We start from the raw sequence: 23,592 nt of genomic DNA on the forward strand, positions 1-23,592 counted from the left end.
CCCCCCCCCCCCCCCGTAGCCACTAATCTGTTCTCTTTGTCCACATGTTTAAATTCCTCACATGAGTGGAGTCATACAGAGATTGTCCTTCTCTATCTGGCTTATTTCACTTAACGTAATTCCCTCAAGGTCCATCCATGTTCTTGTGAATGGGATGATTTTATTCTTTCTTATGGCTGAGTAGTATTCCATTGTATATATATACACCATATCTTCTTTATCCAATCATCAGTTGATGGGCACTTAGGTTGCTTCCATGTCTTGGTTGTTGTAGATAATGCTGTAGTGAACATTGGGGTGCATGGGACTTTTGGAATTGCTGACTTCAAGCTCTTTGGATAGATACCCAGTAGTGGGATGGCTGGGTCATATGGTATTTCTATTTTTAATTTTTTGAGAGATCTCCATACTGTTTTCCATAGTGGCTGCACCAGTTTGCATTCCCACCAGCAGTCTATGAGGGTTCCTTTTTCTCCACAACCTCTCCAACACTTGTTATTTTTTGTTTTGGTTATTTTTGCCATTCTAATGAGCGTAAGGTGATATCTTAGTGTAGTTTTGATTTGCATTTCCCTGATGATCAGCGATGATGAGCATCTTTTCATGTGCCTATTGGCCATCCGTATATCTTCTTTGGAGCAATGTCTGTTCATGTCTCCTGCCCCTTTTTTGATCGGTTTGTTTGATTTTTTTGTTGTTGAGTTGTGTGAGTTCTTTATATATTATGGAGATTAACTTTTTGTCAGATATATGACTTGCAAATATTTTTTTCCAACTAGTGGGTTGTTTTTTTGTTTCAATCCTGTTTTCCCTTGCCTTGAAGAAGCTCTTTAGTCTGATGAAGTCCCATTTGTTTATTCTTTCTATTGTTTCCCTTGTCTGAGAAGACATGGTGTCCGAAAAGATCCTTTTAATACTGATGTCAAAGAGTTTACTGCCCACATTTTCTTCTAGAAGCTATGGTTTCAGGTCTTACTTTTAGGTCTTTGATCCATTTAGAGTTTATTTTGGTGAATGGTGAAAAAGAATGGTCAATTTTCATTATTTTACGTGTGGCTTTCCAGTTTTCCCAGCACCATTTGTTGAAAAGACTTTCTTTTCTCCATTGTAGGCCCTCAGCTTCTTTGTTGAAGATTAGCTGTCCATAGATGTGTCTTTATTTCTGGGCTTTCAATTCTGTTCCATTGATCTGTGCACCTGTTTTTGCACCAGTACCGTGCTGTTTTGATTACTGTAGCTTTGTAGTATGTTTTGAAGTCAGGGATTGTGATGCCTCCAGCTTTGTTCTTTTTTCTCAGGATTGCTTTAGCAATTCGGGGGCTTTTGTTGCTGCATATGAATTTTAGGATTCTTTGTTCTATTTCTGTAAAGAATGTCATTGGGATTCTGATTGGGATTGCGTTGAATCTGTAGATTGCTTTAGGTAGTATGGACATTTTAACTATGTTTATTCTTCCAATCTGTGTACATGGAATGTCTTTCCATCTCTTTATGTCATCATCCATTTCTTTCAGGAAAGCCTTGTAGTTTTTGTTGTATAGGTTTTTCACTTCCTTAGTTAAATTCACCCCAAGGTATTTTATTCTTTTTGTTGCAATTGTGAATGGTATTGTGTTCTTGAGTTCTTTTTGTTAGTTCGTTGTTAGAGAATAGAAAGGCTACTGATTTATGTAAGTTGATTTTATATCCTGCAACTTTGCTGTAGTTGTTGATTATTTCTAAAAGTTTTCCAATGGATTCTTTGGGGGTTTCTGTATATAAGATCATGTCGTCTGTAAGCAGTGAGAGTTTCACTTCTTCACTCCCTATTTGGATTCCTTTTATTCCTTTCTCTTGCCTAATTGCTCTGGCCAAAACCTCCAGTACTATGTTGAATAAGAGTGGTGATAGAGGGCATCCCTGTCTCATTCCTCTTCTCAGGGGGGTGGCGCTCAGTTTTGCCCATTGAGTATGATGTTGGCTGTGGGTTTGTCATATATGGCCTTTATTATGTTGAGGTAATTTCCTTCTATCCCCATTTTGTTAAGAGTTTTTATCATAAATGGCTGTAGGATCTTGTCAAATGCTTTCTCTGCATCTATTGAGATGATCATGTGGTTTTTTATTCCTCAATTTGTTGATGTGGTGTATCACGTTGATTGATTTGCGGATGTTGAACCATCCCTGTGTCCCTGGTATGAATCCCACTTGATCATGATGTATGATCTTTTTGATATATTGCTGAATTCGAGTTGCCAAAATTTTGTTGAGAATTTTTGCATCTATGTTCATCAGTGATATTGGCCTGTAGTTCTGCTTTTGTGTGTTGTCCTTGTCAGGCTTTGGTATCAGCATGATGTTGGCCTCGTAGAATGTGTTAGGAAGTGTTCCATGCTCCCTAATCTTTTGGAATAGGTTGGAGAGTATAGGTATTAAATCCTCTTTGAAAGTTTGGTACAATTCCCCTGGATAGCCATCTGGTCCTGGGGTTTTATTCTTTGGGATGCTTTTTGATTGCTGTTTCAGTCTCCTTCCTTGTGATTGGTTTGTTCAGACTGTCTGCTTCTTCTTGACTAAGCTTTGGGAGATTGTAAGAGTCTAAGAATTTATCCATTTCCTCTAGGTTATCCATTTTGTTGGCATATAGTTTTTCATAGTATTCTCTTATAATCTGTTGTATTTCTGTGGAGTCTGTTGTTATTTCTCCTCTTTCATTTCTGGTTTTGTTTATTTGAGCTTTCTCTCTTTTTTTCTTTGTAAGTCTGGCTAGGGGCTTGTCAATTTTATTTATCTTTTCAGAGAACCAGCTCTTTGTTTCATTGATCCTTTCTACTGCCTTTTATGTTTCAATAGCATTTATTTCTGCTCTGATTTTTATTATTTCTCTCCTTCTGCTGACTTTGGGCTTTGTTTGTTCTTCTTTCTCTAGTTTAGTTAGGTGTAGTTTAAGATTGCTTATTTGGGATTTTTCTTGTTTGTTAAGATGTGCCTGTATTGCAATGAGTTTTCCTCTTAAAACAGCTTTTGGTGTATGCCATATGAGTTGGTATGGCATGTTACCATTTTCATTTGTCTCCAGGTATTTTTTGATTTCTTCTTTAATTTCTTCAATGATCCATTGCTTGTTCAATAGCGTATTGTTTAGTCTCCACATCTTTGTCCCTTTCTCAGCTTTTTTCTTGTAGTCAATTTCTAGCTTTATAGCATTATGATTGGAGAAGATGCTTGTTATTGTTTCAACTTTTCTAAATTTATAGAGGGTTGCCTTGTTTCCCAACATATGGTCTATCCTTGAGAATATTCCATGTGCACTTGAGAAGAATGTATATTCTGCTGTTTTTGGATGGAGTGTTCTATGTATGTCTGTTCAGTACAACTGTTTTAGCTTTTCATTTAATTCCATTGTTTCCTTGTTGATTTTCTGTCTGGATGATCTGTCCAATGATGTGAGTGGGGTGTTGAGGTCCCCTACTATTATTGTGTTATTGTTGATATCTTCTTTTAGGTTTGTTAATAGTTGCTTAATGAACTTTGGTGCTCCTGTGTTGGGTGCATAGATATTTATAAGCATTATTTCTTCTTGAAGTAATGTCCCTTTCATCATTATATACTGACCCTCTATGTCTCTCTTTACCTGCCTTATCTTGAAATCTACTTTGTCTGATATAAGTATTGCGACACCTGCTTTCTTTTGTTTGCCATTAGCTTGGAGAATTGTCTTCGACCCCTTCACTCTGAGCCTGTGTTTGTCCTTGGGGCTGAGGTGTGTTTCCTGGAGGCAACAGATTGTTGAATCTTGTTCTTTAATCCATCTTGCCACTCTGTGTCTCTTTATTGGAGAGTTCAGTCAGTTTACATTGAGGGTGATTATTCATGCATGAGGGCTTAATGCTGTCATTCTGTCGCTCGTCTTCTGGTTTTCGTGAATTTCCTTTGTTTCTTGTCCTGTGCGTTTTGGCCTACCCATTGACTTCTGCAGTTTCTTATTTCCTTATTTATTTTTTGTGTCTCTGTTCTCTTTTTTAGTTTAGTGGCTACCCTGCAGTTTGTGTTCAGAATCTCATGTACAGCATAGTCCATTTTCTGGTGGCCTCTCACTTCTTTAGCCTAAACTGATTCGGTCCCTTTCCTCCTCCCCTCCTAAGTTATTATTGTCGTCTCTTATTCCAACTTGTGTTGTGAGTTTGTGGTTAAAGTGATAAGATTGTCTTTGTTTTTCGTGTTTTCCTTCCCTTTATCCTAATGCTATAGTTGTATATTTGCTATCCTATTCTGATTCTATCTATTTATCTTCTTACTCTGTGTTTTGTGACCCCTTTCTCCCTTTTTTTCTTTGTTCAGGTATGAGGGCCGCCTTGAGGATTTCTTTGGTGGTGTGTGGGGGGGTGGAGTCTTATGGCTACAAAGTCCGTTAGCTTTTGTTTTTCTGGGAAAGGTTTCATTTCTCCATATCTGAAGGATGTTTTTGCTGGATAGAGTATTCTTGGCTGAAGATTGTTATCTTTTAAAGTTTTGAATATGTCATTCCATTCTCCCCTAGCTTGTAGGTTTCTGCAGAGAAATCCGCTGAAAGTCTGACAGTGGTTCCTTTGTTATTTTCTTCTGCCTTGCTGCCCTCAGTATTCTTTCTTTGTCATTCACTTTTGCCAGTTTTACTACTATATGCCTTGCAGTAGGTCTTTTTACATTGACATATCTAGGAGACCTGAAAGCTTCCTCCACCCACCTTTCTCTCTCATTCCCTAGATCTGGGAAGTTCTCTGCTACTATTTCTTTGACCACGCTTTCTGTTCCATTCTCCTTTTCATCACCCTCAGGGATTCCACTTATTCTTACATTGCATTTCCTCGTTGAGTTGGCTATTTCTCGGAGATTTTCTGCATTCCTTTTTAGTCTTAGTTCTCTCTCTTCCTCTGTCTGGAGCCGTTCAACCTGTCTATCTTCAGTTATGCTGATTTGCTCCTCTATGGCGTCCACACGGGCATTCAGGGAATCCATATTCTGTTTTATCTGATCCATTGTGTTTTTCATCTCTAGTATTTCTGATTGGTTCTTTACAGTTTCAATCTCTTGTGAAGTAACTCCAGAACTCATGGACTTGTTTCTCTCTATTTCCCTTTACCTCATTGAGTCTTTTGATGATAGTTATTTTGAATTCATTGTTGTTTAGTTTATCTATTTCTGAGTCCTCAGGACATAATTCTGGGTGCTTGTTTTCCCTGTGGTCTGGAGATGAGATGAATTGATGGATGCTGGAAGAACGGGTCTTCTCCATGGTGATATTATTTGGTTGCAGTTACAGCCTGTTGCCACTAGATGGGGGTCCAGAGCCGCACGTTCTGAGCCCTCTGTCTTCAGCCTGATGGCGGTGCGCAGCGCGGGTTGGGGGAGGGGGTGCACTTTCTCTCTCGTGCCAACCTGGATTCTGATCAGCTCTTGCTCTCTGGTTTCCCGGGTCCCTGGCTTGATGGGGTTCCCCCATGCGAAAGCTTTCCCTGTTAGAGGGTTTCTGCTGCACAGGCAGTGGGAGTCCTGGACGATCCCCGGACACGCGGCCCCTCTCCCGCTCCTTCCCTCACCTGCAGCAGCGATCCCAGTCTCTGGGGGAGGGAGCGAAGTTCTCTCCTACCCCGTTCCAGCTCCTCCGAGGGCGGCTCCAGCCTCTCTGCCCTCTGCGTGTGGCTGCTGTGGGTCTCCAAGGATTCCTGTGCTATTAGGATATTTTTTGTTGGAATATGGTTGCTCCTTTTTGTTGTATGTTGGAGGGGAGAGAGTCCCCAGCGAGCCCACTCCGCCGTGACGCTGACGTCACTAACTTGCTATGATTTTGATTGGGATTGCGATGAATCTGTAGATCAAGTCGGGAAGAACTGACATCTTGATAATGTTGAGTCTTCTTATCCATGAACATGGAATATCTCTGCATTTGTTTAGTTCTTCTTTGATATCTTTCATCAGTTTTCTAGTTTTCCTCATATAGATCTTACACATATTAGGTTTACACCTAAATATTTCTTCTTTTGGTTGCTAATGTAAATGGTAACATGTTTTTAATTTCAAATTCCACTTTCTTTCTTTGCTGATATATAGGAAATCTGTTGGCTTTGTGTATTAACCTGGTATCCTACAGCCTTACCATAATCACTTATTAGGTCCAGGATCATGTTATCTGTGAATAAAGACAGTTTTATTTCTTCCTTCCCAGTCTGTCTAACTTTTATTTCCTTCTCTTGTGTTATTGTGTAAGCTAGAACTTCCAGTTCAGTGTTGAAAAGGAGTGGTAAGAAGGGACATCCTATCCTTTTCCTAGTCTTAGCAGGAAAGCTCTGAGCTTCTCACCATTAAGTATGTTAGCTGTAGGGTTTTTGTAGAGGTTCTTCATCAAGTTGAGGAGATTTCCCGTATGTTCTCAGCTTGCTGAGAGTTTTTGTCATGAATTGGTGTTGGATTTTGTCAAATGCTTTTTCTACATCTATGATACCATCATGTAATGTTTCTTTTTTAGCCTGTTGATTAGGGATTACATTAATTGATTTTTGAGTGTTGAACCATCCTTGCACCCCTGGGATAAATCCCACTTGGTTGTGGTATATAATTATTTTTATGCATTGTCAGATTTTATTTTCTCATATTTTGTTGGGGATTTTTGCATCTGTTTATGATAGATATTGTCTGGGTTTTTTTTTTTTCTTGTAATATCTTTGTCTGATTTTGATATTAGGGTAATGCTGGCCTCATAGAATGAGTTAGGCAGTATTCTTTCTGCTTCTGTCCTCTGAAATAGACTATAGAGAATTGGTGTAGTTTCTTCCTTCAGTGCTTAGTAGAATTCACGGTGAACCCATCTGGGCTGGCGCTTTCTGTTTTGGAAGGTTATTAATTATTGATTCAGTTTCTTTGATAGATACGGGCCTGTTCAGATCATCTATTTCTCGTGTGAGTTTGGCAGCTTATGTCTTTCAAGGAATTGGTCCATTTCATCTAGGTCATCAAATTTGTGGGCACACACTTGTCAATAGTATTCTTTATTATCCTTTTAATTTCCATGGATCTGTAGTGATGTCTCCTCTTTCATTTCTGAAATTAGTAATTTGTGTCTTCTCTTTTTTTTCTTGGTTAGCCTGCCTAGAGATTTACCGATTTTTATTGATCTTTTAAAAGAATCAGCTTTTGGTTTTGTTGATTTTCTATGTTCAATTTCACTGATTTATTGGCTCTAATTTTTATTTCTTTCTTCTGCTTACTTTGGATTTAATGTGCCCTTGTTTTTCTGAGTTTCCAAAGGTAGAAACTTAGATTTCTGATTTTAGATCTTTGTTCTTTTCCAATATGTGCATTCAGTGCTATAAATTTCCTTCTAAGCACTGCTTTCCCCATGTTTTGTGAATGCTGACAAGTTATATTTCTACTTTCACTTAGTTCAAAATGTTCTAACATTTCTTTTGAGATTTCTTCTTTGACCCAGGGGTTATTTATAAGTGTTTTGTTTAATCTTCAAGTATTTTGGGGTTTTCCAGTTTTCTTTCTGTTACTATTTCTGGTTTAATTCCATTGCGGCCTGAGAACAGACATTATATGATTTCTATTCTCTTAAATTTGTTAGAGCATGTTTTATGGTCCAGAATGTAGTCTGTCCTGGGGACTGTTCCATGTGAGCTCGAGAAGAGTGTAATCTGCTGTTGTCGGATGGAGTGGTCTCTAGATGTCTGTTATGCCAGTTGATTGATGGTGCTGTGAGTTCAGCTGTGTCCTCCCTGAATTGCTGCCTGCTGGGTCTGTTTCTGATAGAGGGGTGTCAGAGTCTCCAGCTATGATAGTGTGTTTGTCTGTTTCTTCTTGTCACTCTATCAGTTTCACCTCACGTATCTTGATCCTCTGTTGTTAGGTGCATATACCTTAAGGATTGTTGCGTCTTTTTGGAGTATTGACCTCTTTATCATTATGTGATGCTCCTCTTTATGCTAATAAGTTTCCTTGCTCTGAAGTCTGATCTGTCTGAAATTAATGTAGCTACTCCTGCTTTCTTTTGACTTGCATTAGCATGGTATATTTTTCTCCATCCCTTTACTTTTAATTTATATGTGTCTTTATATTTAAAGTGGGTTCTTGTAGACAACATTTGGTTTGGTCTTGTTTTTTGATCCACTCTGACAATCTCTTTCTTTAAATTGGTATATTTGGACCATTGACATTTACACTTGATCTTAGCTGAAAGGCCAAGAAGCGACAGACCATTGACATTTAAAGTGATTATTGATAGTAGTTGGATTAATATCAACCATAGTTACTGTTTTCTGTCATCGCCCTTGTTCTTTGTTCCTCTTTTTGTCTTCCACACTTTTTCTGTCTTTTGTGGTTTCAATTGAGATTTTATATGATTCCATTTTCTGTACTTTCTTAGCATATCAATTAGACTTTTTTTGACTTTTTTAGTGGTTGCCCTAGAGTTTGCACTATGCATTTACAACAAATCCAACTCCATTTTCAAATAACACTATACTACTCCATGGATAGTGGAAGTTACCTTATATTAACAAAATAATCCTACTTCCTTCCTCTCATCTGTGTATCATTGCTGTCAATAATTTCACTTATACATAAACACAGTTTTATTCACAAGCATACATAGTCAACTACATTCTTGCTGTTATTATTTTGAACAAAGTTTTATGTATTAGATCAATTAAGAGTAAGATAAAAGTTTTTATTTTATCATCATTTATTCATTCTCTGATGTTCTCTTCCTTTTGTAGATCTGAATTTCTGACCTATATCATTTTGTTTCTCTCTAAAGACCTTCTTTTAATTTTTCTTGCAAGGCAGGACTACTGGCAACAAATTTCCTGAAATTTTGTTTGTTGAGAAATTCTTTATTTCTCTCTCACTTTTGAAGGATAATTTTCCAGGGTACAGAACACTAGGTAGATGGGTTTCTTTTTTTAAATCTTAATACTTTAAATGTTTCACTCCACTCTGTTGTTGCTTGCATGGCTTCTGAGGAGAAGCTGGATATAATTTTTGACTTTGCTTCTCTGTAGGTAAGGTGTTCTTTTCCTCTCATTTCTTTCAGGAATTTATTTTATCTTTGATTTTCTGAGGTTTGAATATGATATGCATAGGTGTAGTGTTTTTGGTATCCATCCTACTTGGTATTCTCTGAGCTTCCTGAATCTGTGCTTTGATGTCTAGCATTAATTTGGGGGAAATTCTCAGTAGTTATTGCTTCAAATCTTGCTTCTCTTCCTTTCTCTCTTTTTTCTCCCTTTGGTATTTATATTATATGTATGTTACACCTTTTATAGTGGTTCCACAGTCCTTGGGTGATCTGGGGTTTTTTCTTCCATCTTTTTTGTCTTTGCTTTTCCGTTTTGGAAGTTTCTTTTGTCATATCCTCAAGCTCAGAGATTCTTTCCTCAGCCTTGTCCTTGTACTGAGTCCGTCAGAGGCGTTCTTCATTTCTGTTAGTGTTTGATCTCTGGCATTTCTTTTTGATTCTTTCTTAGAACTTGCATCTCTCTGCTTACATCATCCATCTTGCATGTTGTCTTCTTTTTCCGTTAGAACCCTTAGCGTATTAGAGTTGTTTTAAATTTGTGGTCTGATAATTCCAGTGCCCCTGCCATGTCTGACTCTGCTTCTGATGCTTGTTTAGTCTCCTCAAACTGTTTTGCCTCTTAGTATCAGTTGTATTTTTTGTTGAATTCCGGACACAATGGACCAAGTGAAGGAGCTCTGGTAAACAGGCCCTTAGTGGTGCGGTGGTCAGGTGTCAGGGAGGGGACGTGTTCCAGGGTCATACTGTGATTAGGTCTCAGGCTTTTGGTGGGCCTGAGTCCCTGGACAGTGAAGTTCACCACTGCTTCTCGGTTTTTTGTTAATTGTTTTCTACCCCCTCCACAGGTGGGACAAGATGGCTAGAGGGGCTGGAGTTGGGTATTTCCCTTCTTGCAGTTTTAGAGGAGCTTAAATATCAGGCAGAGAAGGTGACCTTGGAGTACTGGGAGACACTGAAAATTCTTGAGCAGAGGAGACAGAAATCTGGCTGGAGAGAGAATTACTGAATTTCAGATATGGAAGAGTCCTTAAACATCACTTGGTCCTATTTCAATTTTAAGGTATGGAAATTGAGATCCAGAAAAGCTAAATAATTTGTCAGCATTTATTTACTATTTAATGGCAGAACCTGGATTAGAATCAGATCTTTCCTACTCTGGTGCTCTTTCTACTGCACATATGGGAGTTGATGTTACAGACAGGAGTCTGAGGTGCAGGCCGTCCTCCAGCTGATGCTCAATTCGCTAATGACACAGCATGGCTCCTGGTCTCCCTGGGAAATATGTTGCGTTCAGACACTCTGGGATCATTTAACCGTTCTTAACTATAGAAGGCCTGCCTCACTTAATTTGGACGCGTGGTGTTATTAACGGTGCTGCCTGGATGAGGCGTGTGAGAGTCATGTTCTGTTGAGTTGATGACATTCAGAGAAATCTGTGCTGGAGAAAAGCTTTAATAAGTTAAACCCCACTGGATCCAAGCCTCGCTGCAGCTCTGGATTTAGCAGTTAGGGCGGTTTGTGGACGGTGCCATGATGGAAAGAACGTGGCCCTGTGTCAGGCAGAATGGCTCTGAGTGTTGAGTCTGTCAGTTATAAGCCTTATGACCAGGAGCAAGTTACTCTTAATCTTTCTGAGCTTTGTTATTGATCTGTAAAGATACGTTAATTATAGGATTACTGTGAGAATCAAGTGAACACGTGTATGCAGTAGTTCCCTGTTATCTAGGATTTCGCTTTCCACAGCTAACCGCGGCCCAAAAATATTAAATGGAAAATCTGAGACATAAACTATAAGTTTGAAATTGCACGCCCTTCTGAGTAGTGTGATGAAATCCCGCTCTGTCCTGGCCAGGATGCGAATCACCCCTCTGTCCAGCATGTCCACGCTGCATGTGCTGCCAGCCCATTAGTCATTTAGTAGCTGTCCTGTTTATCATACGTTGTTAGAGTTTATTCTTATAATTGTTCTATTTTATTGTTAGTTATTGTTGTTAATCTCTATGCCTAATTTATAAATTAAACTTTCTCACAGGTATGTATGAATAGGAAAAAACGTAGTTATGTATTGGGTTTGGTACCATCCACGGTTTCAGGCATCCACTGGGGTCTTGGAATGTCTCCCCCCACAGATAAGGAGGGAAGGGACTACTGTACCATATTTAATAGATTCTGAGACCCATATTTTTCATGTTTTAAGATCTCTGATGTCAAGATTGTGTTACAGTTGATATAATTTTAGCATTTTGTCATGTCTTAATTGAAAGCTTTGTGTTTCTTAGTGTTATATAAAATAATGGTGCATATTATAATCATTGCCATCAGGTAGCTATCTCACATTACCATAGATGCACAAATCCTAAACCAAATGATACAAATGGGATCCAATAATATATAAAAAGAGATAATATATCAGACTGAGATCAGGAATGCAAAGTTAGTTTAACATCTAAATATTTAATCAATGTAAATTAACCATGTTAACAAAATGAAGGAGAAAACCCATCTATCTTATATAGAAAAAAATCGTGTGACAAAATTCAACAGCCATTCTTAAGAAAAACTCTCAGCCAAATGATAAATAGAAAGAACTTCTGCAGTTTGATAAGGGGTATTTACAAAAAATCCGTAGCTGACATTATACTTAATGGTGAAATATTGACTGCTTTCCTCTAAAGTTGAGATCAAGACAAGGATGTTCACTCTTACAGCCTGTATTCAGTATTGTACTGAAGGTCCTAGACATTGCATAAGAAAAAGAAATAAAAGGCGTAAAGATTGGAAAAGAAAAACTGTCCTCATTTGGGGATGACATGGTTGTATACTCAGAAAAGCCCCAGGAATCTACAAACTAAGTCCTGAAGTAATGAGTGGATTTAGGAGGGTTGCAGGATACAGACTGTTTGGTCCTGAAGAAAATTCAGATTTTTACTTTGTCCGGTGTTTTCTTGCTGTGGAGCAGGGGTCATCTTCTGCAACCTTCTATAACCTAAAGAGAGGAGAAATCAAGCTATTGATTTTATTATGTAAATTTTGTAATTATCTACCTCCTGGATTCTGTAGTTACTCTGTACATTTCCAGCTGATTCTCTTGAGTCTTCCAGATAGAAAGTCCTGTCATCTGCAAATAATGGTTGTTTTTGTGTTTACGGAAACGGAGTCCATATGGTCTCTGCATAAGAGGAGGGTGTCAGGAGGATATTTAGCTGAATATAAAGAAAACTCCACTAACCATTGCTTAAAGAAATAAGGGTATATTTGTCTCACATTAAAAGAAATCCAGAAGTAGCTTATCTAGGACAGGTGAAGGGACTCAGTGATGCCATCGGGGAGCAGGGTTTTTTCTAGATTTCTCTCCGTCACCTTCAGTGTGCTGGCTTTCTTTTCAGTTATGATACATCTGTTTCACCTCCAGTCAACCATGTGTGCATTCCAGGTAAGCAGAGGGACAGGCAAAGGTAAAAACCAAGAGGCTTGTCATAGCAAGACTTGTGATTAGCAAAACTTACTTACCCAGGGACGACACTTCACGGGTCAGTAGTGTGTCATGTGGCCATCCATTGCTTCAAGAAAGGCTGGGAGATTTAGGATTTGAAGTTGATGTTGTTAGTAAAGATGAAGAAGGTAATGGCTATTGGCGAGGCAGCTAACGTCTGTCAGAAGGATCAAGAATAATCTGGACTGTGAGAAGTTGGGGTCATGGGGAAAAGCTTCGCCAGTAATTCTTGTGTGTGTATCTGTGTGTGTGTGTGTGTTTGAAATCTCAGTGGGTTTTTCTGGGATATGAGAGTTTGGGGTTTTGTCTTATTTATTTATTTTGAAAGTTACTTTGTGGCTGGCTGTTTTACTGAACTTCCACATTTGCTGTGATGGGTTTTTAGCCAGTTCTCTAGGGTTTTCTTAATAGCCAGTCTATGGAAAGCTCTTGGATCTGTATTCAAATTCCTTTCTTTTTTCTGTTTTCATATTAATTACTTCTACTAGTTTTCTTAGGTGTGTTTCGTTCTTTTCCAAATTACCAACTTGGATTCTCACTTTATTTTATACGATAGTTCAGCGTGTGCGTCAGTGTAAAGTGAAAGTGCGAGACTAGAAGCCATTGAAATTTCAGAAATATTTGAGGGCTCAACTCTAATAAGATTTTTAATAAAAAGTGTCCATATGCTTTTCTCTTGTAAAGAGATGAAATATTTTATCAGTCTTCAACTTAACATTTAAGGCCAATGTCAGATTTTTTATTTTAGTGAAATTGTTAATGAGGAAGGAAAATGTTTTAATATTTTCTACCAGCCGCAAATCTCAGTAGGTTTAAGGGTTTTAATAGAATGCCACACTATATGTACATAAACTAGGTTAAAAAAATTATAATCCTAAGTGAATTCGATTTCATAGTTTTTACTCCCTTCCAAGGACACTAAAGGTAGTGTGCTAAATTCTTTGATATTCTTTCCTCCAGGAAGTGGAGCTTAAGTACCCTCCCCTTAAATATGGACTGAACATAGTGACTTGCTTCTAACGAATAGAATATGGGATGGGAACAGTGGTAACCTTGTAATGAAGAAACTGGCGGACCCCACCTTAGCCAGGTGACCAAGGTTAACGTCACCTGCAATAAGTCGTGCTGATGTCACGTACCCCGATACGAAGGGAAGAGGAGGGCACATCCCTTCTGTAGTGTTCTCCAGAATCCATAACCTCAGTCAGATAGTTAGAAAACATCAGACCAACCCAAATTGAGGGACAGTCTACAAAGTTCCTGACCACTACTATTCAGAAGTGTCGAGGTCGTGAAAGACCAGGAAAGGCTGAGAAACTGTCACAGACCGGAGGAGACCAAGGAGACATGACAGCTAAGTGCAGCGTGCTGTCCTGGAGCAGAAAAAGATCCTAGAAGAAAACTGGGAAAATCCGAAAAGAAAAAACGCTGTAGTTTAGTTAATAGAACTCACTAAACGTTAACTTCTGAGTTTTGATCCTTGTAAGGTGGTGATACAGGATGTTAACGTCAGGCGAAGCTGGGTGGGGGTATTTGGGACCTCTCTGTACCACCATTGCGGCTGTTCTCTAAGGCTAACATGATTTCAAAGTAAAAAGTTAAAAAGACAGCAGCTACAACTCTGCATGATAATGAAATAAATATTTACACCTCCCAAAAATTGTAAAATGAACTCTGCTGCTGCTACTGAACAGATGCCTGTGGCTTTGTGTGAAATTCCAGGGAGTATGATATATGTGGGTTCCTGAAGGGCCGTGTTCCAACCATTGAGATGATGAGGCTGGAAAACTGCTGGAGGATGGAAAGTGCCGCCAGAGGAATCCCAGACTTGGAGGTGGAGGATGCATGTGGAGAGGGCAGATAAAGTAGCTTCGTGAATAAGGGAGTGGAAGAAAGCGCTCTCTTATGTATATAGTAAGGTATTTTAAATGTAACTAAATATCTTAAGGAAAAAAATAGCGCGCTGATAAATCCCAGGTGTATAACTTTGTTGTTTCAGAAATCCCTTTTTATTCTAGAGAAGGTAAATTGTGTGTGTAGTGTTTATTGAATCCTTGAGTAAAGGTGTATCGGATGTTCGTGGGCTCCTCTCCTCTGGAAAGACTGGTAACACGGGCACAGTGCCTTTCTGTAAAACCCTCGGTCTGGGAGACGTGCCTCTGACGGGTTTCGTGGATATTTTTTCCCTCTCTGATTTTAAGTGAGTTGTCACGTAACCCTTATGTTTATAAAAACGGAAAACAAAAGAAGAAACAAAACCAGCTTTTTGTGTGGCAGTTCTCAAGTAGAAACCAGGAGGCTGGGCTATACCTTGGCCTCCCCATGGGGGGTTGTCAGCTGTCACGTGGAGGTTACTAGAGCCCATCCCCGCTGCCTCCAGCCTGTGGGGCATCCCCATAGGGGGCGGCAGGCTCCCTGCTCTTCCGCTGTCACCCCGACCGTGGCCCTCAGGAGCCTGCCACACGAGTGGCTTTGGGAAGGTCGGGGTGCTTCTGGGTTGCATTTTGTCAGAGCAAACCAGTGAAAAGGAGATAATGAGCCTTTGGCATGTGTGTTTGGAAAGACTTGGAATCCCCTTTGGAGGTTTTCAGCCTCCTCTTGAGACCCAGCTCCGAGAAGTCCGTGCTGGGGGGAAGTGTCTTCCCGCCCTGCCCTGCGCTGGGTTGGGGGTCAGGGTTGCTGAGCTGGGAGAAGACCCGCGCTCAGACCATCCCTCCAGGTGCCTGATGGTGGGAGGCAGAGGCCCTTTGCCTCTGGAACGAGCAGCTGTTCCCTGACCCTCTAGAGGGAGAGTGGAAGGCTTTGTGTTGTCTGTCTTGGCTCTCGGAGCTTCTTGAGCCTCTGTTTTGTTGTTTTTCATTCATTTCAGAAGATTCTTGGCCATTATTTCTTTAAACATGACCGCTGCTGTGTCTCCCACCCCCGGTTCTAGAACTCCAGTGACAGGTGGGTTAGAACATTCGGTATCGTCCTGCAGCTCCTGGAGGCCGTCTTCTGTTTCCTTTCACTCTTTCCTCTTTGCATTTCGGTCTGGGTAATTCTTTCTTCTATTTTCACGTTCACTCTGTCTTTCCTCTGCTGTCTCTATCTGCAGAGAAGCCTGGTGAAGGAGTTCTTCATCTCTCACACTAGCATTTTCATTTGGCTGTTTTTTATAGTTTCCATCTCAAGTCATGCACCTTTTTCACTAGCTCCTTTACCATATTGATTATAGTTATTTTAAAGTCCTTGTCTAATAGTTCTAGCCTCTTGGTCATCTCTGGGTCCGGTTCTAGCGACAGCTTTATTTTATGAGGGTGAGTTGTTTTCTCTTGTTTTTTGTTTGTTTCTGGTGAATTTTGACTGAGTGGTGGACCTTGTGTGTAGAAAAGCAGAAGAGGCTAAGGTACATGTCACGTCCAGAAACGGGCAGACCTCTCCTGCTGTCAGGCCGCACGTGTGGGAGGTTGACTCTGTCTGGTGTGTAATTGGGGTGGGTTTGGGTTTTGCTGTTGCTGGATTCGCCTTCAGCACACCAGGCTCCATATGCTCCTGGCAGTCCCCTCCTGCCACCTGTTCTCTGTGGACCAGGGTCCTGGGGTTTTCTCAGAGTTCCAGCCTCCCCTCCACTTCCAGCAGGGCCCGCCTGCCTGCGCCACACAGGCCTTTCTCCCCGCAGTGTAGACTCCCATGGCTGTGTGCGGGCCGGGGATTCCCGGTCCCCTGGCCCCACTCCGGCTCGGCAGGCCGGTGTGCTGGGGCCTTGGGGGCAGGGGTGCCTCAGTGTTCCTCTCCTCCTCCTCCTGCTGCAGCAGCCGTACTCTGCCCTTCATCCCTGGGGGTCTGGGGTTGGAGAAAGTTTCCTGCCCCTCACATGAAATGCAACATACAGGAAAAAATTCTTTTAGAAATAAAGGTGAGAGGGTGATGTCGGTGAAAATAGCATCCCGGCGTTGTCTGACCTCTGTGTGTCCGTGCCGGAGCCTGACCTGAGCGGGTGTTGCTGTGCTTCCTTCATGGGTGGATGGCTTTGCCTCTCCTCCCACGGGCAGCGCCCCTGTGTCTGGATTGCTGGGGGCGCTGTCCTGCCCTCCCCCGCAGGAGGCTGCTATGGCTTGTCCTCGGGCCTGGGCTTGGGGTGCAGCCAGGGGCGTGTCTCTCCTGGGAGCGGGGGGCTTCCGCTTTGCCCCCCTCGGTGGTGGTCTGCTGGGAGCTGGAAGGATTCCGACCCCTCCCCAGTGGCGGGCTGCCTTTCTGCTCCCCCCAGAGGCCGTGGATCTCTCTGGACCTTGGGGGGATGGGAGGGTTTCCTGCTCCTCCCCCAGCAGTTTAAGGTTTTGCTTTGGATGAAAAAAAGGCCAAGAAATGGGCAGAGTTTGTACCTGTGTGCCGCTGAGGGGGACTCCTAGTCTCCCTCCCTGCCCCCGTCGTTCTCGAGAACATCCTACAGAGAAGAGCTTGCAGCTGAGTGCAGACTCCCCACACTGCCTGGCTGGTCAGGCACAGTTCTTAGAGTTGGTTACAAGGTTAGCTGTTTTCTCAGGGCTGCTTTTGTGGCGGCCACCTCTGCCCTCTGTGCGCTTTCAAAGCTGAAGCAGTTGGTGTCCCATTGTTCCTGGAGGGGCTGTCTCCTTTGAAATTTGGTTCCCCTGATTGCCGTACGGCCACGGCTCTCTGATGGGCCCAAGACAAGTTATGATGTTTGTGGGTTAGCCGGTGGCCTCTGCGCGTTCTTATGGTGGATTTCATGTTCTATTGTGGCTTCCTACGTCCTGAGCGGAAGCAGATCCTTTCTGTTGTGAGCAGCCTGTGGCTGGGGCCGGGGAGAGAGAGCAGTATTTGCGCAAGTGCTGATCTGCAGTCACATGTTGCTGTCAGGTGTCGACATGGTATTACCACTGGGAATTCGGGACAGAAGCATAGCTGGCTGGTTTATCGTTTTGTTTTATTTTGCGGGTTTTGTTAGAAAGATCCTTTAATATACTACAATGAAGCCATTGACCCGGGTCGCATTCAGGAGGTTCTGATGGGTTAAAGGGCACTGGAGGGCCGTCCTTGTGACCCGGGGTGCAGATGCTCTTGGACTGCTGTGGGGTGGTTGGGGTTCTTATGTGTAATCTTTGCTCTCTTAGGCATCCTGACCACTTCTAGGTAGCAGACTTACACAGCATATTTTTAAAAACTGTTTATTTCTCTCGTAGTCTGTATGTGCACGATGTAAGGGACACTGTGGTCCCATTTCTGCCTTGCTGCTCCACCCAGGAACAGATTCTCCTTCTTCTCCCTCAAGTGCACTTCCCCCATCTTTCACCTTTTAAAATCCTGCATACAAGATGTGATCATGATTATTAAATGATGGTTTTCCCCCTTTAACCTGGCGGGTTGGTATTTAGAAGATTTGGAAGGTTCCGTGAGATGCCTGTGAGTCTGAGGGGGTATTGTTGGGTGGAGTCGTTCTTCCAGTGACGTTTGCCTGCCTGGCCTCTGACAGGCCCCGCGCTAGAGGCTGGAGATCAGTGGTGAGCAAAACCGGATGTATTCCCACTGTCACGGTTTCCGGAGAAGTGCCATCCTCTTCCGCGAGTCTTAGAGATGAAGGGAGAAGGGACACGGTATTGGTTGCTGTGCTCTTCAGTGTAAGGTTCTGTCACACTCCCGTTTGATGTGTTTTCGTTATTTCTAACTCCGTTCTCTGACCGGTTGGATCTCCTTACTGTCTTCACGCATTGAGATGAGTGGAGTGTAACACTGAGGTCCCGTCTGTCTCGCCTCTTCCCCTGACTCTGTTTCCACCCCAAAGCGGTGTTGAGGGTGTTCTAATGTAGGTGACAAAGACCCTACGGGGGCAGGGCGGGCGCAGGTGTCGAGGAGAGACCTCCCATTTTCTGACTGTGTGTTCTGCGCCAGCGCTGAGCCAGGAGCTTCATCAGCCTCGTCTCACTGGGGGCGTGGTCTCCACCTGACGTTCAGAAAGCACAGAGAGGGTAAGTGACTGGAAGTTGTTCCAGACGCTCATAGCCCCGGCTCTGTCTACCATGCTGCACCGGCTTCCTTTAAACACTTGTTATTGCTAATCCTGTTGGCTTTATGTTACTGACAGTCAAAGAAATCAGTCACATTTAATTGATGTATAAACTGAAGTTGCAGTTTCAATTTGAAGTACTTATTTGCTTATGCTAGTTTTAACTTGGCCCAATCCTTGCCTGTTGGGCTTTATAACTCTCATGTTTGAAAGCGTCCTACGAACCCTGTAGTCCTTGTGCTTTGAGATCTGCGGTTTTTATGAAATTACGGTGGAGTCTGCTTAGTGCAGACAGGGTGAGCGCATTGTTCAAGGTTGCATTGGTACGACCGGTTCCCGTGTGACTTAACTCTCCACCCGTGTAGCTTCCCCAGTTTGGAGTGACGGGGGAATTTCACTGCTGCTGAAGAATCCTCATTTAAACTTGTCAGTTGCAGATAAGTGTGGCCCATGTTGTAGGAAACAAACCAACCAACCTTGAAACGTGGTGAGCGTTTGCGTTTGCTCGTTGGCTGGGAGCTGTGGTGCTTGCGTGTGTCGCCAGCGTAGCTGAGAACACCTTTCTCTCTGCCAACAGGGGCCTGACGCTGGGTCACGGGGCTGTGAGTTATCCTGCCTTCAGACGCTTCAGGGTGTTACAGAGGTCCTGCAGAAGCGGTTCAGCCTGAGAAGTCCCCTCATCCTCAGCGGGGAGCTGTGATTATTGGCAAAGCTCGCTTCCTTTCCGAGGGGACTGCCACTTGCTGGATGGGGGGAGATGATTTGAGGCATCTTAAATTGGAAGCTCTGTCCTACGCTTGTGCCTTTGGCTGGTAATCTAGGTGGATTTGTTAGCAGTCCTTGTTCCTGTAAATCCCAAAGGCCGCTGTCCTCACTGCGGTCAGACGTGGACAGAAAGCTTCGGAATGCTGAAGTCCGAGTGTGGTTTAATTGGAATCTGATTTGAAATAACACAGGAGGATGGACCCATTTGGGTAGAAAAGGAGGTAAACATTTAAGATGAGCGTGTTTATGTGTGGGCTCATGCTTCTTAGTGAATTTTTACAGCTTTCAACTCAGAAAAGGACCGTTTCCTAAAACTTACCATGTGCTGGTATTCAGGGCTCTAGAATGGGGTGGGGAAAGGTCTGGATTTAGGAGTTAGGGTTCACGGGTTCGAGTTGCGACTCTGCTGCCTCCTAGCTTTGTATCTCAGTTTCCTCACATATAAAATGAAACTTGTATCTGCCCCAAATGAGTGACAAGCTGGTTATAAAGAGCAAATGAGATCATGGGTACAAAATTGCATTGCAACAGGTGAAACATTCTAACATCTGTGAGGATGCTAACACAAAGTTCCGAGTTTCTCCACCTAAGGAACTCACAGTGTAGCTGGAGAGAGAAATCTGATCATCTGAAATAACAGTAAAGCAATTATAGGACAGTGTGTAACAGAACTAGCCTATACGGTGAAGGCTGTGGGTGCTGTGGGGTTTCACAGTAAGGGGAGACTGCTGATATTTGGGGTGATCGGTAAAGATTTCACGGAGACGTAGATCCTCTCAGGTCTCATGGAATGTAAATATTTGGATGACGGGAGGGAAAGCAGCAACGTGCTTGAAGCAGGAATGAGATTGGAGTAAGTGGGGTGTATCTCGGAGGCAGGAGCAGGCAGCCAGCAGGCCTGGGCTGTACCCACATGGCGGACTGCAGGACCGCTGAAGTCAGTGCCCTTGGAAGCCACATCTGTTGCTGTTTCTCTTTGAGTAGGAGAAATCCTCGCTGTCTCATCGTTGGGGGAGACGATAGTGTCACCTGACTCAGAAGTCGTCCTGGGCGTGAACTGTTGAACAGAGGATTTGCCCGGGAAGCAGAACCGAAGTGGCAAGTCTAGACGACAAGGTGTCCTCCTCCTCCTCTCGGGTTATGCTTCCAGCTTCTCGCGTTAAATTTTCATAGGTTCACCCCTTTGCGTAAATCCCAGTAGCCTCTGATTTTGAGTGGACTCATGGATCTGACTGAAGCTGGAAAAGTCATCTAGACCAACATCCTGCTTTGTTAGGGACGAGTTTAAACTCTGCTTGGATGAGAAACTGTCTTCAGACAACCTTAGACTATGACAGAGTAGCTGATGTTGGGGTGACCCTTCTGTCTAAAGAAGAAACAGAACCATGGAAGCTTATTAAAACAGATACACGCTTGTTAGAGGCAATGGAGAGCGGCCTGTGCCCTGGGGACCTGGGGACACGATTGCTGAAGCGAGCGCATATTCGCCCAGTTTCCCCTGAGGGTGCTCTCTGATCTGAGGTCCAGGGAGTGGAGGCCTGGCAGAAGGCAGCAGAACCACGGGGCCGAGAGGTCGGAGCTAGGGCCTCCCAAAGTATCTGGGCTGTGAAGGACAAAGTCCTAGCAAAGAGGGAACCACAGGGAAGTAAGTGAAAAACGGGCACGCGGTCTTCCCTCGAGGCGTTTCCCTGCTCCTGGGGTGCCTGTGATCAGAGCAGGACTCCAAGGAGCCTGCAGAAGGAAGCAGCTGGCAGCCTAACAGGCAGTACAGCCATTTCAGCAGTTGTGCACAGTGCTGAGGAAATGCAGGTTGGTGTCCAGGCCAGTGGGATGGAGGGGTCCTGGCAAATACCCCAGGCTTTCATCAAAGACCCCCGAAGGCCACACAGTCAGGGAAGCTGAAGAAAGTTGGCCCTAACAAAGCTTAAAACCAACCTCTGACGAGATTAAAGTGGTCTGGCTGCATCTCTGTGCCCACCACTCTTAGGAGGAGAACGGTCGGGACCACCGAGAACCTCTGCCATTTTAATACAGGACGTCTGGTATCCAGTAAAAGATTGAGAGGCCTGCTAGAAATTGAAACCAAACGACCAAGTGAAGAGTAAAAACAGATCTTAGAAGGAGACCCACTGGTATTCAGATCCTGGAGTTACCAGTCAGGAACTGTGTTCAGTAAAACAGAAGAAAAGGAGAATTTCAACAAAGATATGAAATCTACTTTTAGAAAAATCAAATGGAAATTCTGGGACTGAAGAACACATCAAATGAAGAATTCCACACACGGGCTTAATAGTGGTTTAGACACACACACACACACACACACACACACACACAGAACTGAGGCTTATTGCTCCAGGAGGAGCATCAGTCCTTCCTTCAGTCCGCCCAGATCGAGGCACAAAGAGGAAAAACACAGAAAAGAGAGCGAGAGCCGCGGGGCACGGTGAGAACAGTTCACATAGATCTGTGTTTGGAGTCCTAGAAGAAGAGGAGAGTGTGACTGAACCAATGTTTAAAGGCTATTGGCTGAGAGTTTCCTAGAAATCCAGGGAAAGACGTCACACCACAGGTTGAAGAAGCTGTGCGGTCCTCAGTGGGACCAGTACAGAGAGCCACGCCAGGGGCATCATCGTTGAACTGCCATAGGCCAAGACAGAGAAAAGCTTAAATGCAGTCAGAAATAAAAGGCATGTTGTCTTCACAGGAGCAGCAATAAGGCTGACAGCTGATTTATTAGCAAAAAATTGGTGAAGCCAGAAGGCAGTGGAATTATATTTTGAATGTGCTGGGAAAAAAAAATTGCTAACCTAGAATTCTCTACCCAGTGCAAATATCCTTCCACGCTGAGTAGCAGGGAGCGTGTGCCTAGGCTGCCCGCTCTTTGGGGCCTAGACTCAGGAATCACCCAGACCCAGCGTGAGCTGTGATAGAGCGTGTTTCCACGCGGTCTCGCTTGCTCGCTTAATACAGCGTTGTTTTCCTTCCAGGCCCGGTGGTTCTGGGAAGCGTACTTCCAGTCCATTAAAGCCATCGCGCTGGCCACCCTGCAGATTATCAATGACAGGATCTACCCGTATGCCGCCAGCTCCTATGAAGAGTGGAATGACCCTCCGACCGTGGTGAGTGAACTCTGGTGCTTGTCAGGTCAGGCGCGGTCCAGCTGTTAGAATGGGAGAAAGGGGAATTGTACTCAACTTGTAAAGGGTATTTAAATTCTAGCTTTCTAAGCTGAGAGTGTGCCTTTTATGCTCAGGGTCTGATAAGGCCAGCTTAATTTTGAAATGATGACAAAAGTGAGAAAAACAGAAGTAGTGGCCTCCAGCTTGTTTTAAACGTGCTTACGAGGACAGTGTGTTTGGTTATTGCAGAGATAGATGGGGGGCCCTTGGTCTTCTTGGAAATCAGACTTGCTGATGGCTTGCAGGCATAGTGCTTAGAACTCTTGAGAAGGTTCTGTAAGCAACTTAGTAATAACAGCTTCTATTTTGAGTACTTACTCTCTGCCGGGGACATGCTGAGTGCTTGACATGGATGAGTTCAGTTACTGTTTCTGGCACCCCGCGGGGGCACTTAGCAGCAGAAGTGATCTAGAGGCATATGGTTGCCACGGTCACTTGCTCGGGACAGTGGCTGAGGCCCCTGGGTGTTTCTGGCAGAGAGACGGGGTGGTCAGGGGCTGCTCTCAGGCCTTCTTCCTTCTTGAAGGAGTCATGGGCACCTGTGGCAGTGCTGGCACCGTGGCAGTGGCCACACCTCCTCTCCCGGTGAAAATGCCTGGAACTCTGGGGCTGGCGGTTATCGCTCCCTAGCTGCTCTGGAGCGTGCCTGGCCGTCCAGCTCACCGACCTCGAGGGCTTTATGTGAGGGAACAAGACTTCCCTCTTCTTTCCGCTGTCGCGCTCTTTCTGGCCAGCCCTGCTCGTCTCTTGACTCTGCCTTCTCTCAGTAGTGCCGTGTACTGCCGCCCGGTTCCTCTTCCTCTAGGACTCATCCGCCCTCCCTTCCTCCCTCCCTCCGCCTTCACTACGTGGGTACCGTGTGTCAGGCGCTCCAGGTGCGGAGAATGCACAACAAGAGGCCAGTCCTGGCCCTCCAAGGAACTCTCCGCTAACTTGGGAAGCCAGCGAGTGAGGCCATTGTATGGGAAGTCCTGTGACAGGGTGGGGTCCGGGTGCCGTGGGAGCACGGGGCAGGCCGCCTCCTCCTCGGGAGGGGTCAGGGCACTTCCTGAAGAGGGGATGCCCGCTTCCGAGGAAGTAAATGTATGCTTATGGCACAAACAAAGCAACAGACACTGTT

The 23,592-nt window shown here is 43.7% G+C and overlaps 1 protein-coding gene across 3 annotated transcripts in view; it reads left to right on the forward strand.

Annotated features, from left to right (window-relative positions):
- Nucleotides 1–23,592, forward strand: part of EXT2 (exostosin glycosyltransferase 2) — a 145,178-nt gene that overhangs the window by 49,713 nt on the left and 71,873 nt on the right. For 2 of the 3 annotated variants that reach the window (XM_046643227.1, XM_046643226.1), the window contains exon 8: nucleotides 22,281–22,412. The exons of the other annotated variant lie outside the window; for it this stretch is intronic. In XM_046643227.1, the coding sequence (XP_046499183.1) occupies nucleotides 22,281–22,412 (132 nt within the window). The remainder of the gene's footprint in view (nucleotides 1–22,280; nucleotides 22,413–23,592) is intronic. 3 annotated transcript variants of the gene reach the window in all.

This window comes from Equus quagga, chromosome 17 (genome assembly GCF_021613505.1).
Source record: "Equus quagga isolate Etosha38 chromosome 17, UCLA_HA_Equagga_1.0, whole genome shotgun sequence".
NCBI classification, from domain to species: Eukaryota; Metazoa; Chordata; class Mammalia; order Perissodactyla; family Equidae; genus Equus; species Equus quagga.